This window comes from Biomphalaria glabrata, chromosome 8 (genome assembly GCF_947242115.1).
Source record: "Biomphalaria glabrata chromosome 8, xgBioGlab47.1, whole genome shotgun sequence".
Taxonomy (NCBI): domain Eukaryota; kingdom Metazoa; phylum Mollusca; class Gastropoda; family Planorbidae; genus Biomphalaria; species Biomphalaria glabrata.
The window spans coordinates 22,025,558-22,047,902 of record NC_074718.1 but is presented as its reverse complement, the minus strand read 5'-3'; the positions used below and the strand labels follow the sequence as shown (position 1 = coordinate 22,047,902).

Sequence of the window (22,345 nt, the reverse complement as noted above, 5' to 3'; positions counted from 1 at the left end):
CACGTGCCTATAAGAGTCGGTTTCCTTGCGTTGAAAGGCTTGCCATGTATCGGGTATTGGACTTCCAGTTGGCTTTGATCCAACACCGTCATCAGGGTTTGGCCGCCCTCGCCGCATGTATAGTTTGTCAAATATAACCTTGCACTAACTCAAACTATTAATAATACCTGTATTGTATCTTTATAACTCTTGACTGAAAGCCATCTAATTTCTTTGCACCTAACAAAAATCAAACTCTTAAATAATAAAGTGACATCTTTTCAAGTTTCTCTTTACTTACAAATGTTTCCTGTGTGATACAAGCATTTTTTAATGTTCAGCCAAACATTATAGTCTGGACGTCTTCTTGTGCCCATAAAGTTGTAGCATAAAATTTGATGGTATCAGTAGACTCGTAGCACTCAGCTAGACTGAAACATACACTATACATAGAGCTGTGCACTTTACACAGATACATGCACTTTACACAGATACATGCACTCTACACAGATGTTGAAATGTCTTGCCATTCACCTAGGCTGTGCTTATAGATTATAATAGATTATCCCATTGGTTGTCTGTGTACCTATTATTTTGTTAGCTAGCTGTTATTTCTTCTGTAGTCACTATGTATCTTGAGCGCACACATATTAACTGCATCTTAGACAAAATATTACTGTTCATTAAAAATATTGCTTTGTTTGCATCAGTTCAAACAAGAATAACACATTTCTTTGTTTCTTGGTTTATTTATATATTCTGATGCTGTAGTGCATTTCAATGCTAACAGCAACAAAACTCACATACTATAGAGATTTGTATATTATTATTTGGATATTATGTAGATAAAAGAAGTTCTGTTAAAAATATATATATAAATATTAATGCATGACTAAATTGTTTATGAAACATTAGGATGCGGAGAAATATTCTCTCTCAGTTACATAAAAATAAGACATAAATTTATGAAGAAATGTTGGACTAGATTAAGCACAACTTTTTCTCACAATTATTGTGTGAACAAAGAAATTCCATTTTGGAATCATTATAAACTAAAGCACTTCAAAAGTGATTTCAATACATTAAACTCAACAGAAATGAGGGAGAAGTTATCTAGGGTTATTTTTGGACAAGTTGACTGTTGACATTACTTTGTTCTATTTTTTTAGATTCAAATCCAGTTCCATGTTCCACTGCTGACCAGGTGAGTTGATGTTGACTTTTCTAATGTTGATGTTTGGTTTTCTTTTGTTTTGTCTTTTTTATAGAGCCTGTAAAATAAAAAAAAAAGTTTGTACTAGTCATTTTTAATTGTAACTGTTAGTACTACTAAGATAGATAAAATAAAATGGAAATTAGGGCATTAGTGTTTAGAGCTTTTAGGGGACTAAATAGATCAGAAAATGGCCACTCAAGCATTGCATTACTGAATATATTATGGAGTGCATCTGAAACTTTGTCAGCATGAGAAGAAAGAATACTTCTAATGAATGCTGATTGTGTTTATAATGCTTTATGAGTCACCCATGAAGAAAATAAGCAGTGAAGCCACTTGAATGTCCTGACTACTTGCGGGTTTTTCTTTTGTGACCTCTTGCAACTTGCATAGCATTACTTTAGAGCTTGCCAACAAGACAGAGAAGAACATTCACACATGAGCCTTCTATTTGGAACCAGTAATTAACCCTGAAATTCTGGTTTGGCTGTAAAACAGATAACTGTCAATGCTATCTAGGCACATCTATTGTCCCTTGAGGAAGTGTTCATATCAAATCAGCTATATTTATAATTGGATAATGGCCTAGCAAAATACTTTTCATGAAGGGCTTAACCCATACCTTGATAACAGAAATATGCAACCTATAAATTGATGTATACATCTATAGTACATCCACAAAAAACTATGAAATGTTCATGACTCCTCTTTGTGCTGATGGGGACATGTTTCAGGGCATATACAAATGTTGTGCTGACATCATGTCACTGAAATAGATCAACAGGATTCAATCAATAGGCTTAAAACTCTCAATAAAGAACTAGGGTTTGAAAGAAATATACATTAATTCCCCTAGTATATAGTTTTCATATATGTAATGATGCATCAATAAGGGATCCATTTTGGCTGATGGTGATTTGTGTTAAATCTTATTATATATTATAAATAACTTCTCCTGATCAGCTGACTGTCAAAAGGATTTTCCAACTATCAATGTAAATGTTTCTGTTGTTAAACTCTTGTAAAACAAAAGTTGAACTGTTAGGCTAAAAGATCTACATTGTATGATTGGTAATACACATAGAGTCACTTGATTTTTTTTTTTTTTTATGTTTGTAAGGTCTTTTGATCATTAAAGAATTGTACTTAAAGTAATACAACTGACATCATTGATAAAGAAAGGTTGTTCAATTTTAGACTATTACTACTAATGTTCATGTTTGTCTAATGTGTTTCCAAGCATCTGATGTTTGTGAACACTAACAAGCATGGTTGTATCTTTTCCTTTACTGGACCAATGTTGCTCCATTACTTAGTTGTTTGTTAGTGTGTGTCTACTTTATGTTCTATTTATGACCTACTTTCTTTTATTACTCACACCCATGCTATCAGAGTGAATGTTAGTCAGGTGAGTGCTCTTTGATTTTTGGGTTATCTTCTCATCCTAACATTATCAATCCATTGCTTGAAATTACTTTTAGACTATACAAAATAACTCTTAACATTTGATTTATACTATAACTGATTTTGTTGAATTCTTAACTAACGGTATTTGTATGCCAAATGCTAATAATACCAAATGTTTTACAAGTCAAAAAATATCTTTATCATTGAAATGGAACAAAACCCCCAAAAGTCTGTTTTATTTTAGACACAGAAATATTTGTAGCATTGTTGTAGTCCAGCACTTTATTAGTTCTCCTGCACCAATGTAACACTCTGTTGGAAGTGTTGAGATATGCCTTCACTTTAAAGAATGTCAATTTTTTTGTCTTATAATCTTTCTTTTTAAGTAACTAGTCCTTTTATATATATATATATAACCTTAATAATGTGAGTTTTGTTTAATAACAGTTTAATTTTTTTTTATCAAAAAAAAAAAATTCATTTTATACACTTTTTTTAAAAATTAGTACTTAATGCAATAACTCTTTTTTCCCAAACATGGGTCAGTTGTTTTCTTGGCATTCAATTTAGACCTCTGTTGCGACTGAAACTTGAAGTGTTTGATTAAGTGTCTTTAGAACAACTATTTGTTTTGTTTGTGCTGTTTTAATTCTTGTGCAGAGCATGTCTAGATTTTTCAGTGCACACTTTGATTGTCATGTGGGAGGACCTGGAGGAATGTATTCATTGCTGCCTTTGGGTGCACAGCAAACACATCTTTGCTTTGAGTCAAATCTCAAATTAAAAAAATTCCTGGTCTACATCTAGATTTCAACCTGAATTCTCTGGCATGTTAAATGTATTTAAAAGCTTCATTTATTTTCTGAATTAAATTTTTATCATAGGAGTCAATATAAACTTTATGTCTTTGCTCTATCTTGAAATGAGTTTGATCCAGAGAAGTTTAGGTTAAGATGGATTGAGATTATGGATCAACATAATACGCGCTCACAATGTCCTGCATTATTATTTGTGCACCAAACATAGACCTATAGTTTAAAAGCACACATTTAACTGTTTTTTTTATGACCAGCATGTTATTTTCTATTAAAAAATATTTTCTATTAGAATAATAATAACAATTTGTCTTCTTAATTGTAAAAATAATATATAGATATATATATTTAATGTATCTAATTTTGTTTCTATATTCTAAACAAAACAAAGAAAATTATTACCAAATATATTTTTTTTTCAGGTCTGATTCCTATTATTTCTAGCTTTTTTGTTTTTTCTTCTTTGTAAGGCTCTTGATTTAGAAAAAAAAAGTTTCATTAGTATTTTTATCTGTTATGAGTAATTGTTCTCTTTTTGTTTCTCTTCAAATCACATCCAACATATTCAGTATTATCTCTGGGTATATTGCTTATTTTATCTTGCTTGGTCATCTTGGTGTAGTCTTTTATTTGATGTGTTTAATTGGTCTCAACAGCATGAGTTTAGTGTTGCAAAGATGTATAGATATAATGTTCACCATTTTACATTTCTATTTCCAGCTGCAGAAAAAAGTGAGGTTTACTAGCAGGCCCAGTCATCACTCACAGAAAGACATCTCACTCTTGCAGGAAGGCGCACAACAAACTTTAGTTGCTAAGCAACACAGTAGAGATAATGGCACACACCTAACAGCTGTAGAGACAAATCAAGCTAGTCACATTACTGCTCATGTTAGTCCCAAGTACCAAACAAATTCACCAGCCAAACACCAGAAGATTAAAGAAAACTTTCCACAACAAAAACAAGGTCAGGTATTTAAAATGGAACAGACTCAGGGTCAAGTCAATGAAGGTGATGGTCATCACCATCATGTTCGTCCAATACATCCAGTACAGCCACTCCAAGAGCTAAAAACTGAACCAAGTCCAATTATGAGGCATAAATCCCTTCCAAGCAATTTGGATAAAGAAAACGACGTCAGTCATACTGTCAGATCTGAAGATGACCTTTGTCCAGAGAAGGTGCACCCTTGTTCACCTCAGTCACCACAATCGGTACGACGCATGCATCAACATCATGACATCAGCCAAAGCCAGCCACATCTTATGACCTCACTTATTAGAACCCCGCCCCCATCCCGCAGACTGATTCTTCAGCAAAGGCACCTTCAGCAGCAGCAACTTCAACATTATCCTTCAGAACCATCAGCTGTCAATGGGGGCACTTCCAGAAACAGTGTGCCTCAAAATCTACTACTGAACATAACAAACAACTCTGTTGTATCAGAACAGCAACGTAGCTATTCTTACCCCAACAGCCCTTTAAGCAGCCCACTAAAAGAGGATACTGGTCATTTGCAGAACTACATTCACCAAAACTCAAGACCAGATAGTCCCCAGAAACAGTTGTCCCATCATAGGCAACAGCTTTTAGAGAAGTATGCCTTACCACCTCCCAACAATCACCCTATTCAGCAACACATTTCCAGCCCAGATAACTATTCAACACATATGCTAGGCAGGTTACAGGACTCCAAAAGTCCCTATGGCAGAGGATGTTCCAGCCCAGATTCAACACATATGCTAGGCAGGTTACAGGAATCCAAAAGTCCCTATGGCAGAGGATGTTCCAGCCCAGATTCAACACATATGCTAGGCAGGTTACAGGAATCCAAAAGTCCCAATGGCAGAGGATGTTGCAGCCTGAGAAACACTCTGAGCTGTGTAAACAATGTATCTCATAGGCAGCTCTTTTCCTCTCCACAGAAAACTGTTCAATTTACAACAGACACACATCACCCAGGAAACTTGACAGCTCCTAAATCTCAGAACTATCCCAACACAAGACCTCTGCAGTCAGAGTACTATGTCTTACAACAGCAGTATTGCCAAGTTTCACGAGCTGCCCACACTAATGAGAAACTAGTGTGCTACGTTGAGGCAACAGATGATACCACAGATGATGACTGGGAGGAAGGAGAGGAATCTCTAGTCTAGCACAGCTCTTACCAGCTACCATTGTTGTATCAAGTCTATGTTATTACCACAGGGTATCAGTGGTTAGTTGATTAGTTAATCTGTTGTGTCTGCTAAAGTAGTTTTGTTTTAAACAGCATGGTAGATCTGCTTTGATACACACCTCCACCTGATTACACAATCTTTTTATTTGTTCATGAATATTGGATTAGAGTATTTGAGTTTCTTGTTTTCTTGCTGACAAAGATGTGCATATTTGAATACCAAAAGGTATTTGTCTAACTAGAAACCTGGCAATAATATTATATTGTATTTTAAAAAATGGAATCCATACATAGATCATATGTATTAGTATAGGGCTAAAGATTGTTTATTTATTTTGTGAAAAATGTCAACAAAATTATGTTTGTAAATAAATGTGTTAATTTAAGATTTTGTGTGAACATTTTGTTCATTTCAATGTATCGTTGTTGTATTTTAGTGCAGTATTACATAGACCTCATGTACACGGTGATTCATACATTTAGTTGTGTTTTGACTGCATTATTTTTTTGGTTATTTTTTACTTATGTTATTGACTATGTTTCACTGGGCAGCTAGTGAGTCCCACTATTACAAAACTCTTGGTTCCAAGACATAATGTATGGCTGCCATAATGTATGTACTCCAGCTGAAATGTTGGACTTTATGTTGACCTTCCTTACAATGTTACTTGAATTTATCTAGAAAATGTTTTTGTTATGTTCTTTGCAATATTTCAAGATCTTGTTTCTTTTTTTTTTTTTTTTTTTATGGGGTTTCTGGTTACAGAAGTATAATTAAAAAGTTTTGAAATTTTACATTTTCATGACAATAAGTTAATGAGGATGAAGTAATTTTCTTGTTAAAGGGAACATTAGTAAAAACATTTTTGCAGAACTAAGCTTAATTGTTGTTTATATAAATATTGTAACTGTCTTGCAACAAGTTTAATGAAACAAAAAAAAATGCTGTATGGATCACATAATAATGATAAGTACTGCAATTACATAAAGAGATTTTAAAAGAATGTGTTTTTTTTTGATAACATTGTCCCATCTGTTGTATTTCTCTAGTTAGCATAGACTGTAGGATGGTGTCTCTCAAACTTTTTCACTTAATTGACATTTTGAAGCTTTGGTCATTAGTACATAAGTACTCAACTATGGAAATACAAGAGTTTCTGTCCTTGACAAAAATAAAACAATCTTTGCACCCCATTTTACAGCATATCAAGCCCTCTAGGGGTACACACTCCACAGTTTCAGAAATGCTGATGTAGGACTACATTTTATGTATATATCTATTCTTATAGTTTGTCAAAGTATTTTTGAGTTTTTTCTTTGGCTGTGACTTCCATTCATTTGCATTTGAGTTGTTTCTATTTGTTTATAGTTCTGAGATTGAATGTATGCGTTCATTGTTGTAGTCTAGGCAAGTGTTCTCTGGGCTATTGTTAAGCTGTATAATACTTCTATGAAACATGTCCTCACCAAAGGCTGTTTCTTGTATGTAGCAATATGACACCATTTTATGTTCAAATTATCTATTACTATGTGACTTTATATTTTTATGACCCTCTATGTTCTGGCTACATATCTTATATTTCTAATGATCTTATTTACTGAACTTCTTTATTTTTACATTGTATTTTTGCTTCAATGACCTGCAAAGCTGATGTCATTTTGCCCTCACTCATATCTGTTAGTACAGAGATTCAGACAAAAAGAATTTGTACTTGTTTTATTGATGCAGTCATTTCTATTGAATCTGAAATCAACCAATTAATCATCGTACATTTCTCAGCATTCATTTCTCAGGCCTATTGTAATGTAATACTGTCTAACTTTTGAACTAATATTTAAATGTAAACTCAATACATGACTTTTCAAACATTTTGTAGATGATAAGCTATTGTACATTTATTGCAGTATGGTTTGTGAAAAAAAAACCTATGCCACACTTTTTTCAAGGAAAACTAATTTGAATAAAGCCTCATTTGGTCTTAAGTATCTAACTTCTCCTATGATCTGTGCTAGATGATAGCCTACTATTGCTATGTTTGGGCAATTATTTATATCTTGGCTTGAATGTTTGCAAATGTTTTGAAAAAGCAATGATACACATATTCTTAGTTGAGACATTTTTTTTGTTTGTTAGTATTGAGAATTGAAAAGAAAAAAAAGTTCCCCTTTCAGACCTTGTGTGAGCTATTGTGCTAATGATGTTAAGGTCATCTTATTCTGTGGCCAATGGTTAATGAGCAGGGTGTCATGTGGCAAGCACAATGACCAACCGCCTTTACTTTCCCCAGCTAAAGTCAGGTACCTATTAGGGTTGTGTGGACTCAGGGGTGCCGTGAAAATCCAGAAATTCAAAATCCAAGTCATCACAGAGATTCGAATCAGAACCCCAAAATCAGAAGCCATTCACATAAATAGATTAGACACTAACGTAAAGAGTTCATTGAGTGACTACACACAGACGTCTCACAAAAGCTATACTAGATTTGACATTAAGTTTTACCAATAAATAGACTTCTTTTTTTTTATATTTACAATACCGGTATTTATATTAAGTTATTCTGTATGTTTCTTGTATATTTGGAACTGAACTGGTCCTTGTAATGATTGGTTAATAGAGGTAGTGCATTTATGACATCTATTAGTATATAGCTCCTCACACATTTCTCATTTCCAATGAATTTGAAGATGACTGTATAGTCCAATCCTCACTTTAAAAAGCTGGCCAAACACATGGCATGGGTAAGTTGTGTCTGCTGCAGATAGGCCTGCTTTTTGTTGGCTCTGCCTTCTTTCATGCTTTCATCTATTAGTTATGCATTATTCTTAGCATAGTTTAACACTGCTCTAATAGAAATGTAACACTATATACTAATTAATATTTTTGCTGTCATCTGATGGCTAAGCTTAACTAAAGAAAAAATTATTTTTCTTTTTTTTTTTAATGAAAGAAAATCTCCATTTCCAAACTTACTTTTTCAAAAGTTTATTAGTTGCTATTTAATCCTAATTTGAAACATTTGATGTGACGGTGCTTGAAGATAATGAGTCTTCTAGTTTACAGAAAGTATGGTTTATTCTTTATTTCCGAATGGTTAATAATGAATATCTAGTCACATTGAAATTATATTTTAATCACAATATCTTGGTCTTTGTAAAACTTTTGTTTTATCATTTGACGAAATGTTACGTGATTTCTTTCAGAACCTCAAGACTTTTTCATAAATGTATTTAGGGTAGCTTTAAAGTTGGGCTGGACCTTTTACTGAGGGGGTTCGGTGGCTGAGTGGTTAAGCGCTTGGCTTCCAAACCTAGGGTCATGGATTTTAATTTCAGTGAAGACTGGAATTTTTAATTTCAAGATTTTGAGGTGAACCTAAGTCCACCCAACTCTAGTGGGTGACTGATTTCATTTGGGGAAAGTAAGGGCAGTCGGACATCGTGCTGGCCACATAACAACAATTAGTTCAGATTTGTTTCCTATCAACATCTGAAAGACTAGTATAATACAATCATTTTGATAGTTTGAGAAATAAGTGCTTCTACCAATAGTAATGTGGTCTTTATTTTACCCAAAGTGTTTGTTGATCTTTCCCTTTGTTCATTGATCTTCATTGCTTCTTAACAAGTTCAAAGCTTTTTATTTCAGCCTTTTTTGATCATTTGGGGATTGCTTTGTAGTATTAACTGATTTGAGACATGTTATTGTAAGCTTATATGGTGTTTTTTAAAGACAAAACTAAAGGTACATAACTTTGATTTAATAGTTCTGTTAAACAAGAGATCTTTTTTTCTCCATTTGTAAACTTTGCTATTAAATGTCTACACAAATGGCTACTTCTTATGAACAAACATAGGCGGAAATCAGTTTTGTCTTTTTTTTTCTTTAAAAGTACACTAATGATAAAATATCAATTAAAAAAAAAAAATGTGTATGTACCACTTGGCCTGTAAAACAAATATGGCTTTATTGTCTAGACATTTAACTAGTTGGGTTTTTTTTTTTTAGAAAGAAAGAAAACTATTTGGAATGTTTAAAGTACCAGGAAATGATTATATTTGTTTGCTAGAGCTGACTCCTTTAAGTGTTCTGTTGCTAGTATTTAATCTCTATTGCAAAGGAGATAGGGAGATATTGAACAAGAGTCCACCATAACAATGAATTGATCTATGCATATCTTTTGTACAAAAGACTTTTGATTTTTCTACCTAAGTGTTGTCTTTTTATTCTGACACTCTGTTACTGCAATACATTACAAGGTTTTCAGAGCTCTTAACGTTATAATAATTGTCCTGTCACCTGGGTCTGGAGTATCCAGTTTAAAAGAAATCATAAATCTGATTTGATGTACTCTTCATTCAGTCTGTGGGTTGATGTACTCACCAGTAGATAAAACTAGCTGCACAAAGTGAGTGGATCACATTCAGAAAACTCTATCAGTAGAATGTGTGCTAGTTGTATGTCATGGCTGTTTCTAGGATTATGTGTACAGAAACTTGTGTTGTCACTTAGAGCAGACAATGCTAGAGGACATAATAAAAGTCTAGTTTGTATTGTACATGGTACTCAAGTCTTGACTTCTTCATTGTTTTTAGACCAATGGCGTAGACAGATTGTGGTATCGCAATTTGTGTTCCTGTTACTTCAAAGCTATGTCTGAGCATCCAAACTGCAGCTCCTTATTGGCGGGGAGAATTAGTTAGAGGAAGAAGCAGAACAGAAATACTTTTGAGTCAATAAAATGTATTTTTTTTCCTACAGCTTGGAATCACAAAAATATTAAACAGACTTCACAAATACAAATACAATCAAAGTTCAATTGTAAATACACAGTAGCATAGGTACAAAAGAAAAAAAAAATATATATGTAAATATATATTAGGGGTGCTCTAGCTCCGACCAAATATTCGGCCTTTTTTCACTATTAGGCTCCGAATACAGTAAAAAGTACACCTTGTACCTATTTAATATGCATAAAGTGGACCTCGTTCCATTAATGTCTGTTATAGAATGTATTAACGTTTAGGCTATATTAAAACATAATAATCTGCTAAAAAAAATATAGGATCTATACGAATATGCACCTTTTATTATAAAGACAAGGCGTGTTGATATAAATAGAAATGAAACTTAACATTATAAATGCACTTTACATACAATTGCTGACACTTTTTTTCATTTTGTCATGACCATTGAGTGGGTTAGTTAACATGTTATATTCCTTGACTACGTCACGCTGACCAGACGTCTGTCTAGCTGTGCGGATATATCTCCAGAGGTAGAGATAAACAAATCCCGCCCCCTTTTTTTTTTGTTTAGTCCGTCACATTGATAGACAGGTGACCACAATGTGAGAATATTGACACTCTCTAGAGGTCACACCTAACGAGGGAATTGAGTTAGTTAAATCTTAATTGGGGGTACACGAGTACCGTACCGAGTTTCCTTACTTGGATATAAATCTCCATTAGTAAGCTGGACTAAAGATCACACAGCTAAACGAGTGAACTTTTGTTACATAGAACACAAACCGATCCCCCCCCCCTTTCCCCAGTAAGCCAGGAACTCGGTATTTTGTAGACAAAGAAATTACAAGGTTTAGATGTGTGTGTCTATTAGCATACAAGACACGACCAGGTCTCTATTTAATGTTAAGGGAGAGCTAAACACCCCCCCTACTCCTTATTTTATTTATTTAGTCCTTGACACTCAATGTATTGATAGACATTGACCATTTGTAAGCCAGAATGGATAAACGCAATACGCTAAGACAGTATACTGACACTGTCAATAAATATTACGGTTGAATTACTTTTCCTAACGTGTTAACTTCAATATTGCTCCTGTGTAAACTGTCTTGATTTGATAACGATATTCTTAATAATTTGAGAGTGTCAAATAACTCCTCGTTATTACTGGGTTGTTTTTTACTTACTATGCGTACTTAGCCACTGTGTATCAGTCCAGGACGACTTTTTACACACCTGACACCCGTAGCCTTATTTATAACGTGCTCTTTTATTTAAAAAAACCACGAAAAAATTAGTACACCTATATTAAGGAAAATGTTTCTTACATACTTTGCAAAATAAAACAAAGATGTGCTTATGTGTGTGTGTGTGTGTCTTCCGAGACAGAAGGAGCCATTTACATTATTGTCAAGAATAAGACCTTGATGCCTAATTACGGAAATTACCGTATCTTCTCGAACTCTTGTTGTGATTTTATTTATTTTAAACTGTGAAACCTTGACGCGTGCATTATGTAACAATATTATTAGTAACTGTTGACTTTGATAATACAAATACATGGAAGACAAATTTTGGCCTGACTATTAACATTCAAAAGACTAAGTTCTGCACCAGCCTCCTCAGTTATCTATCTACTTACAGCCAGAAACAAGTGAAAGTACCAAAAATGTGTCTATTTAGCAAGTACCATATCAATCCTATAAGGCGACGAGGTAGACTTCCGTGTGCTAGTGCAGTCTTTAGCAAGACTCGAAGAACTCGGCATTTCAACGTAGATGAAGGTCTTCAGTGTTGCCATTCCTCCTTTTTATCAAGATATAGACCTATATCCCCCGACACATCAAACAGCTACTAACCTACACTACATCTCTACATCATGTGAATTTGTGTAATCACATACCAGACTCAATCTCATCAAAGATTAACAGTATCCAACAACGAAAAGAAGGACATGTAGTCTGTATGCATGGTCATCAGGTATTTTAGTGTTGTTGTCTTTTTTTTTTTTTTTTTTTTGGAGGGGGCAAAGACACAAAGATACTCACAGAAGTGCCACCAGTGCTTGATACTCATTGGATACACACACAAAATGAGATAGGTTCCCATAATTCCTCCGCCTGCATTTGCTTCTTTCGTATATATCTCACACTTTCAGGCGCTCTTCAAACATGAAAATAAAACAACGTTCCTGAGGGTTCGAACCATGGATACCGTCGGGAGCGGGTGTGGCGAGGTTTTTACTATTTTAAAAGATTATGGTTCGTTAACTCTAGGGGAAGTTAATGTTTTCCCCGCTCACATAAGAAATGTTGAACAGGCACACTACGAGCTGACAATGAGAACAAAATGAACAAAATATATCTATACTATAAAGTAGAATGTGAGGTGTATGTATGTTAATTATAGACATCAAAACCGCTTGACCAATCTTGATAAAACTTGGCAGGAATGTTTCTTGGGTACCAACTTTTTTAGACCTTAGTTATGTATTGTAGCCCTAAAAATTACTTAAGACCCTAAAAAAAAATAAAGTTGTCCGACTCTATTAAAGCTATTGTATTTTATGGATCTAGGCCATGTCTACAATGTTGACATGAGAAAAGATCGAAAGGATTTAGACCTAGATCTAATTTTAAGAAATACACTTTGTGCATATAGTTTTTTACTTTGACACTTGAAAATACAAAAGAAGATCCTTTGATTTCATTATATAATAAAATTAACCTTCAATTTTGTGTTTCAAAAGCATTTTTACATTAATTAGTTCCTTATATATGTAACTACAGATTTCCTGACGAACATTCTTTCATTAGACAATACCTTAATGAATCGCGTACTAAAAATTAATTCGTTTAATTGTTTACTTTATAATCCCATCCCTAGATCTAAAACTCTAATTCAACTCTAAGATTATAAAACTTCTGTTCGCACAGATAGTTTTATACTTTAACACATGAACATACTAATTATAGTCCATTAATTTCATATATTGATCAAATAAACATTCAAATTTGGTTTTCTAAAGCATTATTTTTAAGAGACTACATTCGTTTACAAAAGCTGCGAAGCCGAGTTGAGATAGGCCTAGATCTATATTCATTCATGAATCGCGTACAAAAAACTATTTCGTTTAATTGTTCACTTTATAATCCCATTCATTTAACAAAGCTATCGCTCTTTTCGTTTTTAATAGATACGAATGTATCGACTTCGGGTAAACCCATTTTCGCAAAACTAATTTTATTTTCGTAGCGAAAGAGAAATAACGTGAAAGGATCATTAGCTAAGTTTAACATACATCTAAATCCAATCCACTACATTAGTAAACACAAACTTAGACCCGCAGGCCGCGGGTAATTCCAGGCTAGTATTCAATATAGGAATCATTTAATTTATTAAAAAAATAGCTTGGGTAATGGGTTAACAATGGAAATTAGTTTGATGGATTAATTTCATCCTAGATTGCATATGGAGGAGTGGATAAGTGTCTCTATTTTTAGTTTTTTATCTTTCACTGCTGGTTGATTGGCCGCTAGACTCGTCTGTGTAGTAGATGCAGGATGGACTGAGGGCTGATCTTCTTTAACTTGTAGAGGGATTAGGTTGACTCATAGAAGCTCATCGTCTGCAGTGAAAGATGGGAAGGGTTTGCTCGGTAGTGGGCAGCTGGAGCCAGGGACTGTGCAATTGATACTGGGCAGTATCTGGGCACTGGACCGTAGGCAATAGGTAGTGAGCACTGGGCTTTAGGCCGTTTGTAGTGGGCACTACAGAGATTCCTTCTCGCTGACAAGGAGGGGGAGGGGTCTGGCGTTGTCGGCTTAGGTTTTGTGATCCTGTAGACCTAGTCGTTGCTGAAGATCTAGCAGGTATAGACAGCTCAGATCTAGTGGTGATAAGAGCTGTGAGTCTAGTGTGCATAGATATGCACCACAACCAGGCTGAAAAGAATGAAGCAGAAACTTCCTCATGGCAATAGGTAAGAACTCTCATATACCATGCAATCATTCAGATTGTGCATGTGAGGCATAGAGCTCATTCCGTTTAATTAATACACTTAACGAAATGTGAAACAGGGGGAATTAATATATTAAGCTATACCTATAAGCCATGATGTTAAAATCATACAAGTAAAGCACAGGTTTAAACTTGGGACTTACACACTACATAAAACAATAAAAGAGAAATAAAGTTCACATATGACACGACGTATTTAGAAACGTCATTCAAAAAATAAAATGTTTAAACTTGAAGAAAAAATGTATACATAGTAATGAAACCAACATAAAGGAAGAGTGATACATATTTCTCTCTCGTGGGCAACGTTATATAAATCATTTATGATTAAAGAGGCAAATAGGTAGAACTAAAGGGAAGTGGGATGAAGTGATTATAGATCAAACCTTTTATTCATTACATACTACATAGTAATGTTGAATGTCAGTAAGATTAGGCTGGTGTGGTATATCACTTGCTGTCACTAAAATAAATTGGCATGCTATAATGTAAAATATATGCACAGATCTAGTAGGTGAGCAGATGATTCTGGATCTTTTGTAAAAGATCCTATCGCTACAGTAGATCTAGATTAAATCATCTCAACGCGTGGTTGAGGAAACTAATTAACGTAGGCGTAAACATAGCCCGTTAATAATAATCAATGTGTTGTAGATAAAATGTTGCATACTTACATAGCATTAACGAATACTCAAAATAATACACCTATAAATGATTTGTATTGTTACGATCTCTCTTCCTAATCAGGCCTTTTGTAAACACTGCTAAACACAACACAACACATCAAGAACTTGACAACAAGGCTCCAAATAATCTGGTACTTTAATAATGAGTGAATAAGTAGATAACAGCCAATACTAGACAATTGGCATCAAACACATCAACAACTAAAATGTCACTCTGTACATCACCGTACAAAACTCTACTGTCTCTCTTTCTGGACTTGTACATCAACACATGAGGACTCAACCAGGACCGACTTCATGGCCGACTAACAGTCCCGGTCTCGACGCTCTCCGGTCTTGAACTGCCGCTTTCCTACACACTGTGTCGTCGTACACGCAGGCTTTCGATCACATGACCATAACATTGGTCATATTTGCGTGTAATCGTGTAATCGTAGTACTGTCCCTTGTCCATGGCCCCGCTGACCTGAGTGATTCACGTGTGTGTCAGCTGAGCCTATAGTTAACCCTTTTGCGCCGCCAATAGGGTCATAACAGTATAAACAAGAGCAACCTACCACGGTGGTTACAAAGATAGAACAAAGTGTTAGCTTTGCCTGCTTACTGAAGAAATCTATTTAGCGGGTGTGAGCGCCTGTTTGAGTTGAACCCCACTCTTATTTAGATTCAGCCTAAAACTTTTGAACATAGCCACTAGTGACGGATCCAATAGATTTGGGGTATTTTGAATTTTATGTTAAAATAACCTTCATGCTGGGCCCAATGAAATTAAAGCTTTCTAATTCCTAACTTACCCGCGTCCAGTATAATTGAACCTTGAGTTTTTTAAAGCTAACCAAAAGGGGCCCCATTTAAACTCGTGACCAGGTCAGGAATTAACTAAGGTGGCAATTTGAAAAGTTATCTTTTCCCTATTATAGTAACTACTTGGAAAGAGAAGATGTCACTAACTGACTCTATTGTTAAGCGGGCATTATTCTTCATGTGGGCGGAGGGAGCAGATTTCGTTGACGCCATCGCTGGACGCGGGGTGGGGGGGGGGTAATTGGAGGAAGGCCATACGGGACAAGTTCATGAACTTCTATTAATGAAAAACAAAATTCTAACAGCAAAGCTTTCTCTCGAACGTTTTAAAGCGCAAATGAAACTTTTATACGCAAGCGTTTACGTATCGTCACAGCGCGCACCACACGACTTAGCAATCATTCAACTCATTTCCGGTGTAGGCTATAGGTGATGCTAATAAATGGATTAACATTACCTAGTCTAGTTTACTATGAGAGCTACCATTTGCTTGGCTGGTCTAGTTTACTATGAGAGCTACCATTTGCTTGGCTGGTCTGGTTTACTATGAGAGCTAGTCTAGTTTACTATGAGAGCTACCATTTGCTTGGCTGGTCTAGTTTACTATGAGAGCTACCATTTGCTTGGCTGGTCTAGTTTACTATGAGAGCTACCATTTGCTTGGCTGGTCTGGTTTACTATGAGAGCTACCATTTACTTGGCTGGCCTGGTTTACTATGAGAGCTACCATTTGCTTGGCTGGTCTAGTTTACTATGAGAGCTACCATTTGCTTGGCTGGTCTGGTTTACTATGAGAGCTACCATTTGCTTGGCTGGTCTGGTTTACTATGAGAGCTACCATTTGCTTGGCTGGTCTAGTTTACTACGAGAGCTACCATTTGCTTGGCTGGTCTAGTTTACTATGAGAGCTACCATTTGCTTGGCTGGTCTAGTTTACTATGAGAGCTACCATTTGCTTGGCTGGTCTAGTTTACTATGAGAGCTACTATTTGCTTGGCTGGTCTAGTTTACTATGAGAGGTATCATTTGCTTGGCTGGTCTAGTTTACTATGACAGCTACCATTACATTTGCTAGTCTAGTTTACTATGAGAGCATCCATTACATTGGCTGATCTAGTGAGAGCTTACTATGAGAGCTGGTCTATGAGAGCAACCATTACATTGGCTGATCTAGTGAGAGCTACCATTACATTAGCTAGTCTAGTTTACTATGAAAGCTACAATTACATTAGCTAGTCTAGTTTACTATGAGATCTACCATTACATTAGCTAGTCTATTTTACTATGAGAGCTACCATTACATTAGCTCCAATAACACAAATACAATGACGAATTGATTGAATTATTAAAACGATTTAAATAATTAACTCATCTTTTCAATTCAGAATGTTAACAAGAAGTGTTAATAAGTAAAATGCTTTACCTGTTGGACAGTACTCAAACTCTAGTCTAGATCTACCTACTTCTTTAAGTTGGCCTAGTTCCCCCACACCGAGCATGATAAAGGTTGAGAGCTTAAGTAAATAGAACCATCCGTTCAGTCAGTTTTAGCTCAGCCATATTTTCATAATACCATTAACTATATCTTCCCTAAAATAATAAATGAATTCAATGATAGATTTCAATCTACAGGCTGAGTGAGGAGCTAAAACACGGCCCTGAGGAGACAACTCTTACACATTACTTAGTTTTGTGATTAATGCTAGGTAAATGTTCTTCTAACATCAGATGGATTTCTAGAAAATTCACCTTGTACACTTCAAAATGCATTACACACATTTCTCTTTTAGCAAATTTAAACTGCAACAAAAAGATTGCGAAACCCATTGAATGAATTAACTAGCCCAGACTTAGCAGTTAACATTTCCCTTCTATACAAAACAAACGCTAGAGGGCGCTGTCTCCACACTTTCATTTTGAAGTGATAGGAGTAACATTTGTTATTACTCACCACGTGTGTACGTGAGTTATCAAGGCGTGGTGGTTTGGGGAAGGGAGTTGTTGTCTCTGGGAAACAAAATAGGTTACACCCTGGTCTACCACATCTCATCTTAACTGACCAATTTAACTCGCAGACGTTCAACTCTATCAAAGTACTGGCAATGATGATATCATTGATATTATTTGACATGTTATTGTTTATTGAGATAAATTACTATTATTAAGTTTTAACTTTGGAAGCTTCAGAGCTATTGAGATTTTTTTAAAATATATAAACCTTAATATAAAACATTAATTCCTACTATATTGAAGTCTGTGTAACTGTAGAATCTATCATCTATCTTTATATAATTCTCTTCTTCGCTTAGGAGTTTGCATGAGAAGAAGAGGAGAGATCAATCTTTTATTTCTGCGGATAGAGTTATCCCACGAACTTTACGAGCCTTGCGTGTAGCAAAGTCATACAGTATATCATAAAAATTCTATTTCCTACATAGATCACGCTCAATAGCAAGAATTAACAGATGTTTTAATCTATCTACGAGAATTGTTGAACTAAAGTCATTCTTGATTAGTCTGAAGCGAGAGAAGCTTCTTTCACCAGATTCCAAAATTACGGGATAATGCCGTTTGTTTGTTTTTTTCGCGCGTAGGATTGGCATTTTCCTTATTGAATGGCACCCCAAAATGACAATTTTTGTCTGAATATATCAGGAGATTCGTATGAGTTTTCTAAAGATTTTAATAATTTCTGGATATTTCCAGGACTTCTTCGTATATTTTGCAATTTCAGGAGATTTTCAGGAACTCCTGGTAAATCGACAGGAAGCCGTGGGAAATCTGTTATAAGTTATACAATGGTTTAATTTAATAATTTATACACCTAGAATTAGCGCGGGTCCTATGAAAGTGCGGGGCCCACTGCGGTCGCAAAAGTGCGGAGCCCACTGCGGTCACCTAAGGCCGGCCCTGCAAAATAGCGGCGTATGCTAAGCCGCCGGTCGACTAGGGAAATCTATTTTAAGTTATAATATGGTTTAATTCAATAATTTATACACCTAGAACTAGCGCGGGTCCTGTGAAAATGCGGGTCCTATGAAAGTGCGGGGCCCAATGCGGTCGCATAAGTTGCAATTGCCTAAGGCCGGCCTGCAAAATAGCGGCGTATGCTACGCCGCCGGTCGACTAGTATATATATATATATATATACATATATACATATATATATATATATATACATATATATATATATATATATATCATGGGCGTAGCCAGGATTTTTTTCGGGGGGGGGTTTTGGGGGGGGGGGGCTTTTTCTCCCCCCCCCGACCCCCCCCCCCCCCCGCGAATTTTTTTTTTATATGTATTTATGTGTGTGTGTGTGTGTGTGTGTAAATAATCTTTATTGCATTCTGGCCCTTCATTCTTTCGGAAGACGTTTATTGTGCCCTAGAATAGGTTCTTCCATGAGTTAGTGGAAAAATTGTAGATTCCCCGCCGCCAAAACTAGCAAGGGGGTCTGGGGGAGCGCTAGGAGTTCCCCAGCGCGGGGCGAAGCCCCGCCGCCAAGCACTATTTCTGGTATTGAAAGCCAACAAAATGCATATTCTGAGGTATCTACAGTGCATTTTCCTACTATTAAAAAGTTTTATTTTAAAAACCTAATGTGCTATTCTTAGTGACTTAGACCCTACCGCGCCGTTCGGAGCATTTGACGTCAAGCTGTTTCCATAAAAATCTGTCACTGGTAATGTCTGAAGCCTCTTCCCACCTGACATGAGGACCTCAATGAATGAGTGGCGTCAAGTTGTACTAGGATATCATTGCAACTCTTCTTATGCGTAATTCATTTTGTCGGAGAACATGTCCCGCAAACCTCATGCGTCGCTCTCTCACAATCTTACTAAAGGGTCGACTCCCAGTTCGGCATAGGATTTCCTTGATTTAAACCCGATCTCTATAACTGACTACTAAAATCTATCTTAGCCATCTTTGTTGAGCCACATTTAGTGTTTTTCAATTTCGGCAGATGACTATTCACTACAGTTTATTAAGGGAGCCCTGCCACTGGTAAAATGTGTAACCACTCTTGAATACGCTCTTGGAATTAAGTGACTGTAGTTTGCTTTAGATTTTATATCGAAAAGAGAAGTTTTGTCGTCAAAATCATCTGTTGGGGGTTTTCCACCTCAAAATGCTCTGTAGGGGGATCTTAAACTCAAAACCATCTGGAGGGGTTTTAAACTTTAAACAAACGCCATCTGTAGAAGAGGGGTTTAAACTCAAAACCCCCGATTGGATTGGCTACGCTCAAATAATTTTAGTGTGTAATTTGCTTTTTTTTTTAATATTGAAGAGGTATTTTTAGCATTAAACCCCTCTGAATGGGGGTTTAAACTCAAAACCCCTTTTGGCAACGCTCATAGCATTTTGAGTGCGTAATTTGCTTTTTTTCTTACACTGAAGATGTATTTTTTAGCCTCAAACCCCCCCCCCCCGGCGGGGGGTTTAAACTCAAAACCCCTTTAGCTGCGTTCATAGATTTTAGTGTGAGTAATTTGCTTTTATTTATATTGAAGAGGTACTTTTTAGCTTAAAACTCTACTGGAGGGGAGTTTAAACTCAAAACCCCTTTGACTACACTCAAAACATTTTGAGTGTATAATTTGCTTTGTTTTTATTATTAAAGAGGTATTTTTTACCTTCAAACCCCGCTGAAGTGGGGTTTAAACTAAAAACTAAGTCAAAACCCATTTAGCTACGCTCATAACATTTTAAGTGCGTAATTAACTTTTTTTTTATATTGAAGAGAGGGTTTATCGTAAATTTTGGAGGGGGTTTTAAAGTCAAAATCTCCCTTAACTGTGCTCTTGGAATTAGGGGATTTTCGTTTGCATTTTTGTTTTGTTTTGTTTTATAGAAGAGGGGGGGGGTAACTGCAAAAACCCCAAGTAGGGGGTTTAAAAATCAAAACCCTTAGTAGGGGGTTTTAAACACAAAACCCCTAGTAGGGGTTTTTAAATTCGAACCCCCCCTGGTAGGGGGTTTTAAACTCAAAACCCCTTGGTAAGGGGTTTTAAACTCAATACCCCATTGGTTGTGCTGGGGCAATTGATGGTTTAGTATTAAAATCTCAACTTAAATAAACAAAATCAAAGCAAAAAATCATTCACTAAATTCCGATCCCCCCCCCCCCCAAGGGGGGAGATTTCATTTCGGGGGGGGGGGTTTGAACCCCAACCCCCCCCCTGGCTACGCCCATGATATATATATATATACATATATATATGTATATATATATATATATATATATATATATATATATATATATATATATATATATATATATATATATATATATATATATATATATATATAATTCTCTTCTTCCCTCAACAGTTTGGACGAGCATGAAGTAAAGTAAAGATCACTCTCTTATTTCTGCGGATAGTCACCCCACGAAAAAACAAGAGTAGTATTCACACTACGGATGCTTGCCTGCGCGCTGGACTGTCGTTTAAATTTATCAAACCCTGCCTGCTCCCATCCCCCTTTGTCCTGCGGGAGGTTTGGACTAGCAAGTAAACTATCGTCAACTCTGAAGAAACATCCGAAACATGTAAAACATTTTACAAGCAAACATTTTACAAAAACTAAATAAAAGAGCCGGACTAAACCATTGTGACCAAGAAGTCATGGAAAGAGAACAAGTAATCTACTATGTATATTCACCCGTCACTAAATAGCAGGGCCGGACTTTACCATTGTGGGGCCCTATGCGAAACGGATTTCGCTGGGCCAAATTTGGGTAGAGAAGCGGATAATAAGTAAAATTTAAGAGTTTATATTAGAAAATAAATTCGTCAATGCATTTTATTCATTCTTTACTACGTACAGAATTACTTTACGAGCATTGCCTGTAGCAAAGTCATACAGTATATAATAATACTTTTGTTTCCTACATAGATCACGCTCAATGGCAAGAATTACCAAATGTTTCAATCTATCTTTGAGAATTGTTGACCTCAAGTAATTCTTCATTAGTTTGAGGCGCGAGAAGCTTCTTTCACCAGATTACACAATTACGGCTAATGCATAATGCCGTTTTTATTTATCGCGCGTAGGATTGGCGTTTTCCATATTGAATGACACCCCAAAATGACAATTTTTGTCTATATATTTCCATATATTTTAAGGACTTTTTCGTACATTTTGCAATTTAGGAAGATTTCTAGGAGCTCTTGGTAAATCGACAGGAGGGCGCGGGATATCTGTTTTAAGTTATAAAATGGTTTAATTTCATAATTTTTACACCTATTAAAATGGAGGGGCCCATTGAGATCGCATAGGTTACAGTGGCCTAAGGCCGGCCATGCAAAATAGCGGTGTATGCTACGGCGCCGGTCGACTAGTATAGATTAATTAGATTAGGCATCAAAATATCGTAAGTCTAATTAAAGGTAGGAACATAGACCTAAATACCAATGCTAGTCATATTTAGTCATGTGCAAATTGATTTCAGTTTGTAGTTTCTACTTTCTGCACGTTTCT

General features: G+C 35.7%; 1 protein-coding gene and 1 long non-coding RNA gene across 8 annotated transcripts in view; one reads left to right on the top strand and one right to left on the bottom strand.

Annotated features, from left to right (window-relative positions):
* The window catches only part of LOC106078990 (F-BAR and double SH3 domains protein 2-like), a 60,914-nt gene extending 50,754 nt beyond the window's left edge, over positions 1-10,160 (top strand). For 5 of the 7 annotated variants that reach the window (XM_013240085.2, XM_013240086.2, XM_013240088.2 and 2 more), the window contains 2 exons: positions 1,149-1,183; positions 4,138-10,160. In XM_013240085.2, coding sequence (XP_013095539.2) covers positions 1,149-1,183; positions 4,138-5,574 — 1,472 coding nt within the window. In that variant the 3' untranslated portion in view covers positions 5,575-10,160. Of the gene's footprint in view, positions 1-1,148; positions 1,184-2,587; positions 2,604-4,137 lie in introns of all 7 variants that reach the window. The other 2 variants (XM_013240089.2, XM_013240090.2) reach the window with 1 other exon arrangement.
* Positions 677-15,599, bottom strand: LOC129927744 (uncharacterized). Its single transcript, XR_008779370.1, has 3 exons — positions 15,038-15,599; positions 1,818-1,962; positions 677-1,250 (listed from the first exon to the last, which is right to left on the bottom strand). It is a non-coding gene; the product is annotated as an uncharacterized LOC129927744 (long non-coding RNA).
* Positions 15,600-22,345: the final 6,746 nt, after the last annotated feature.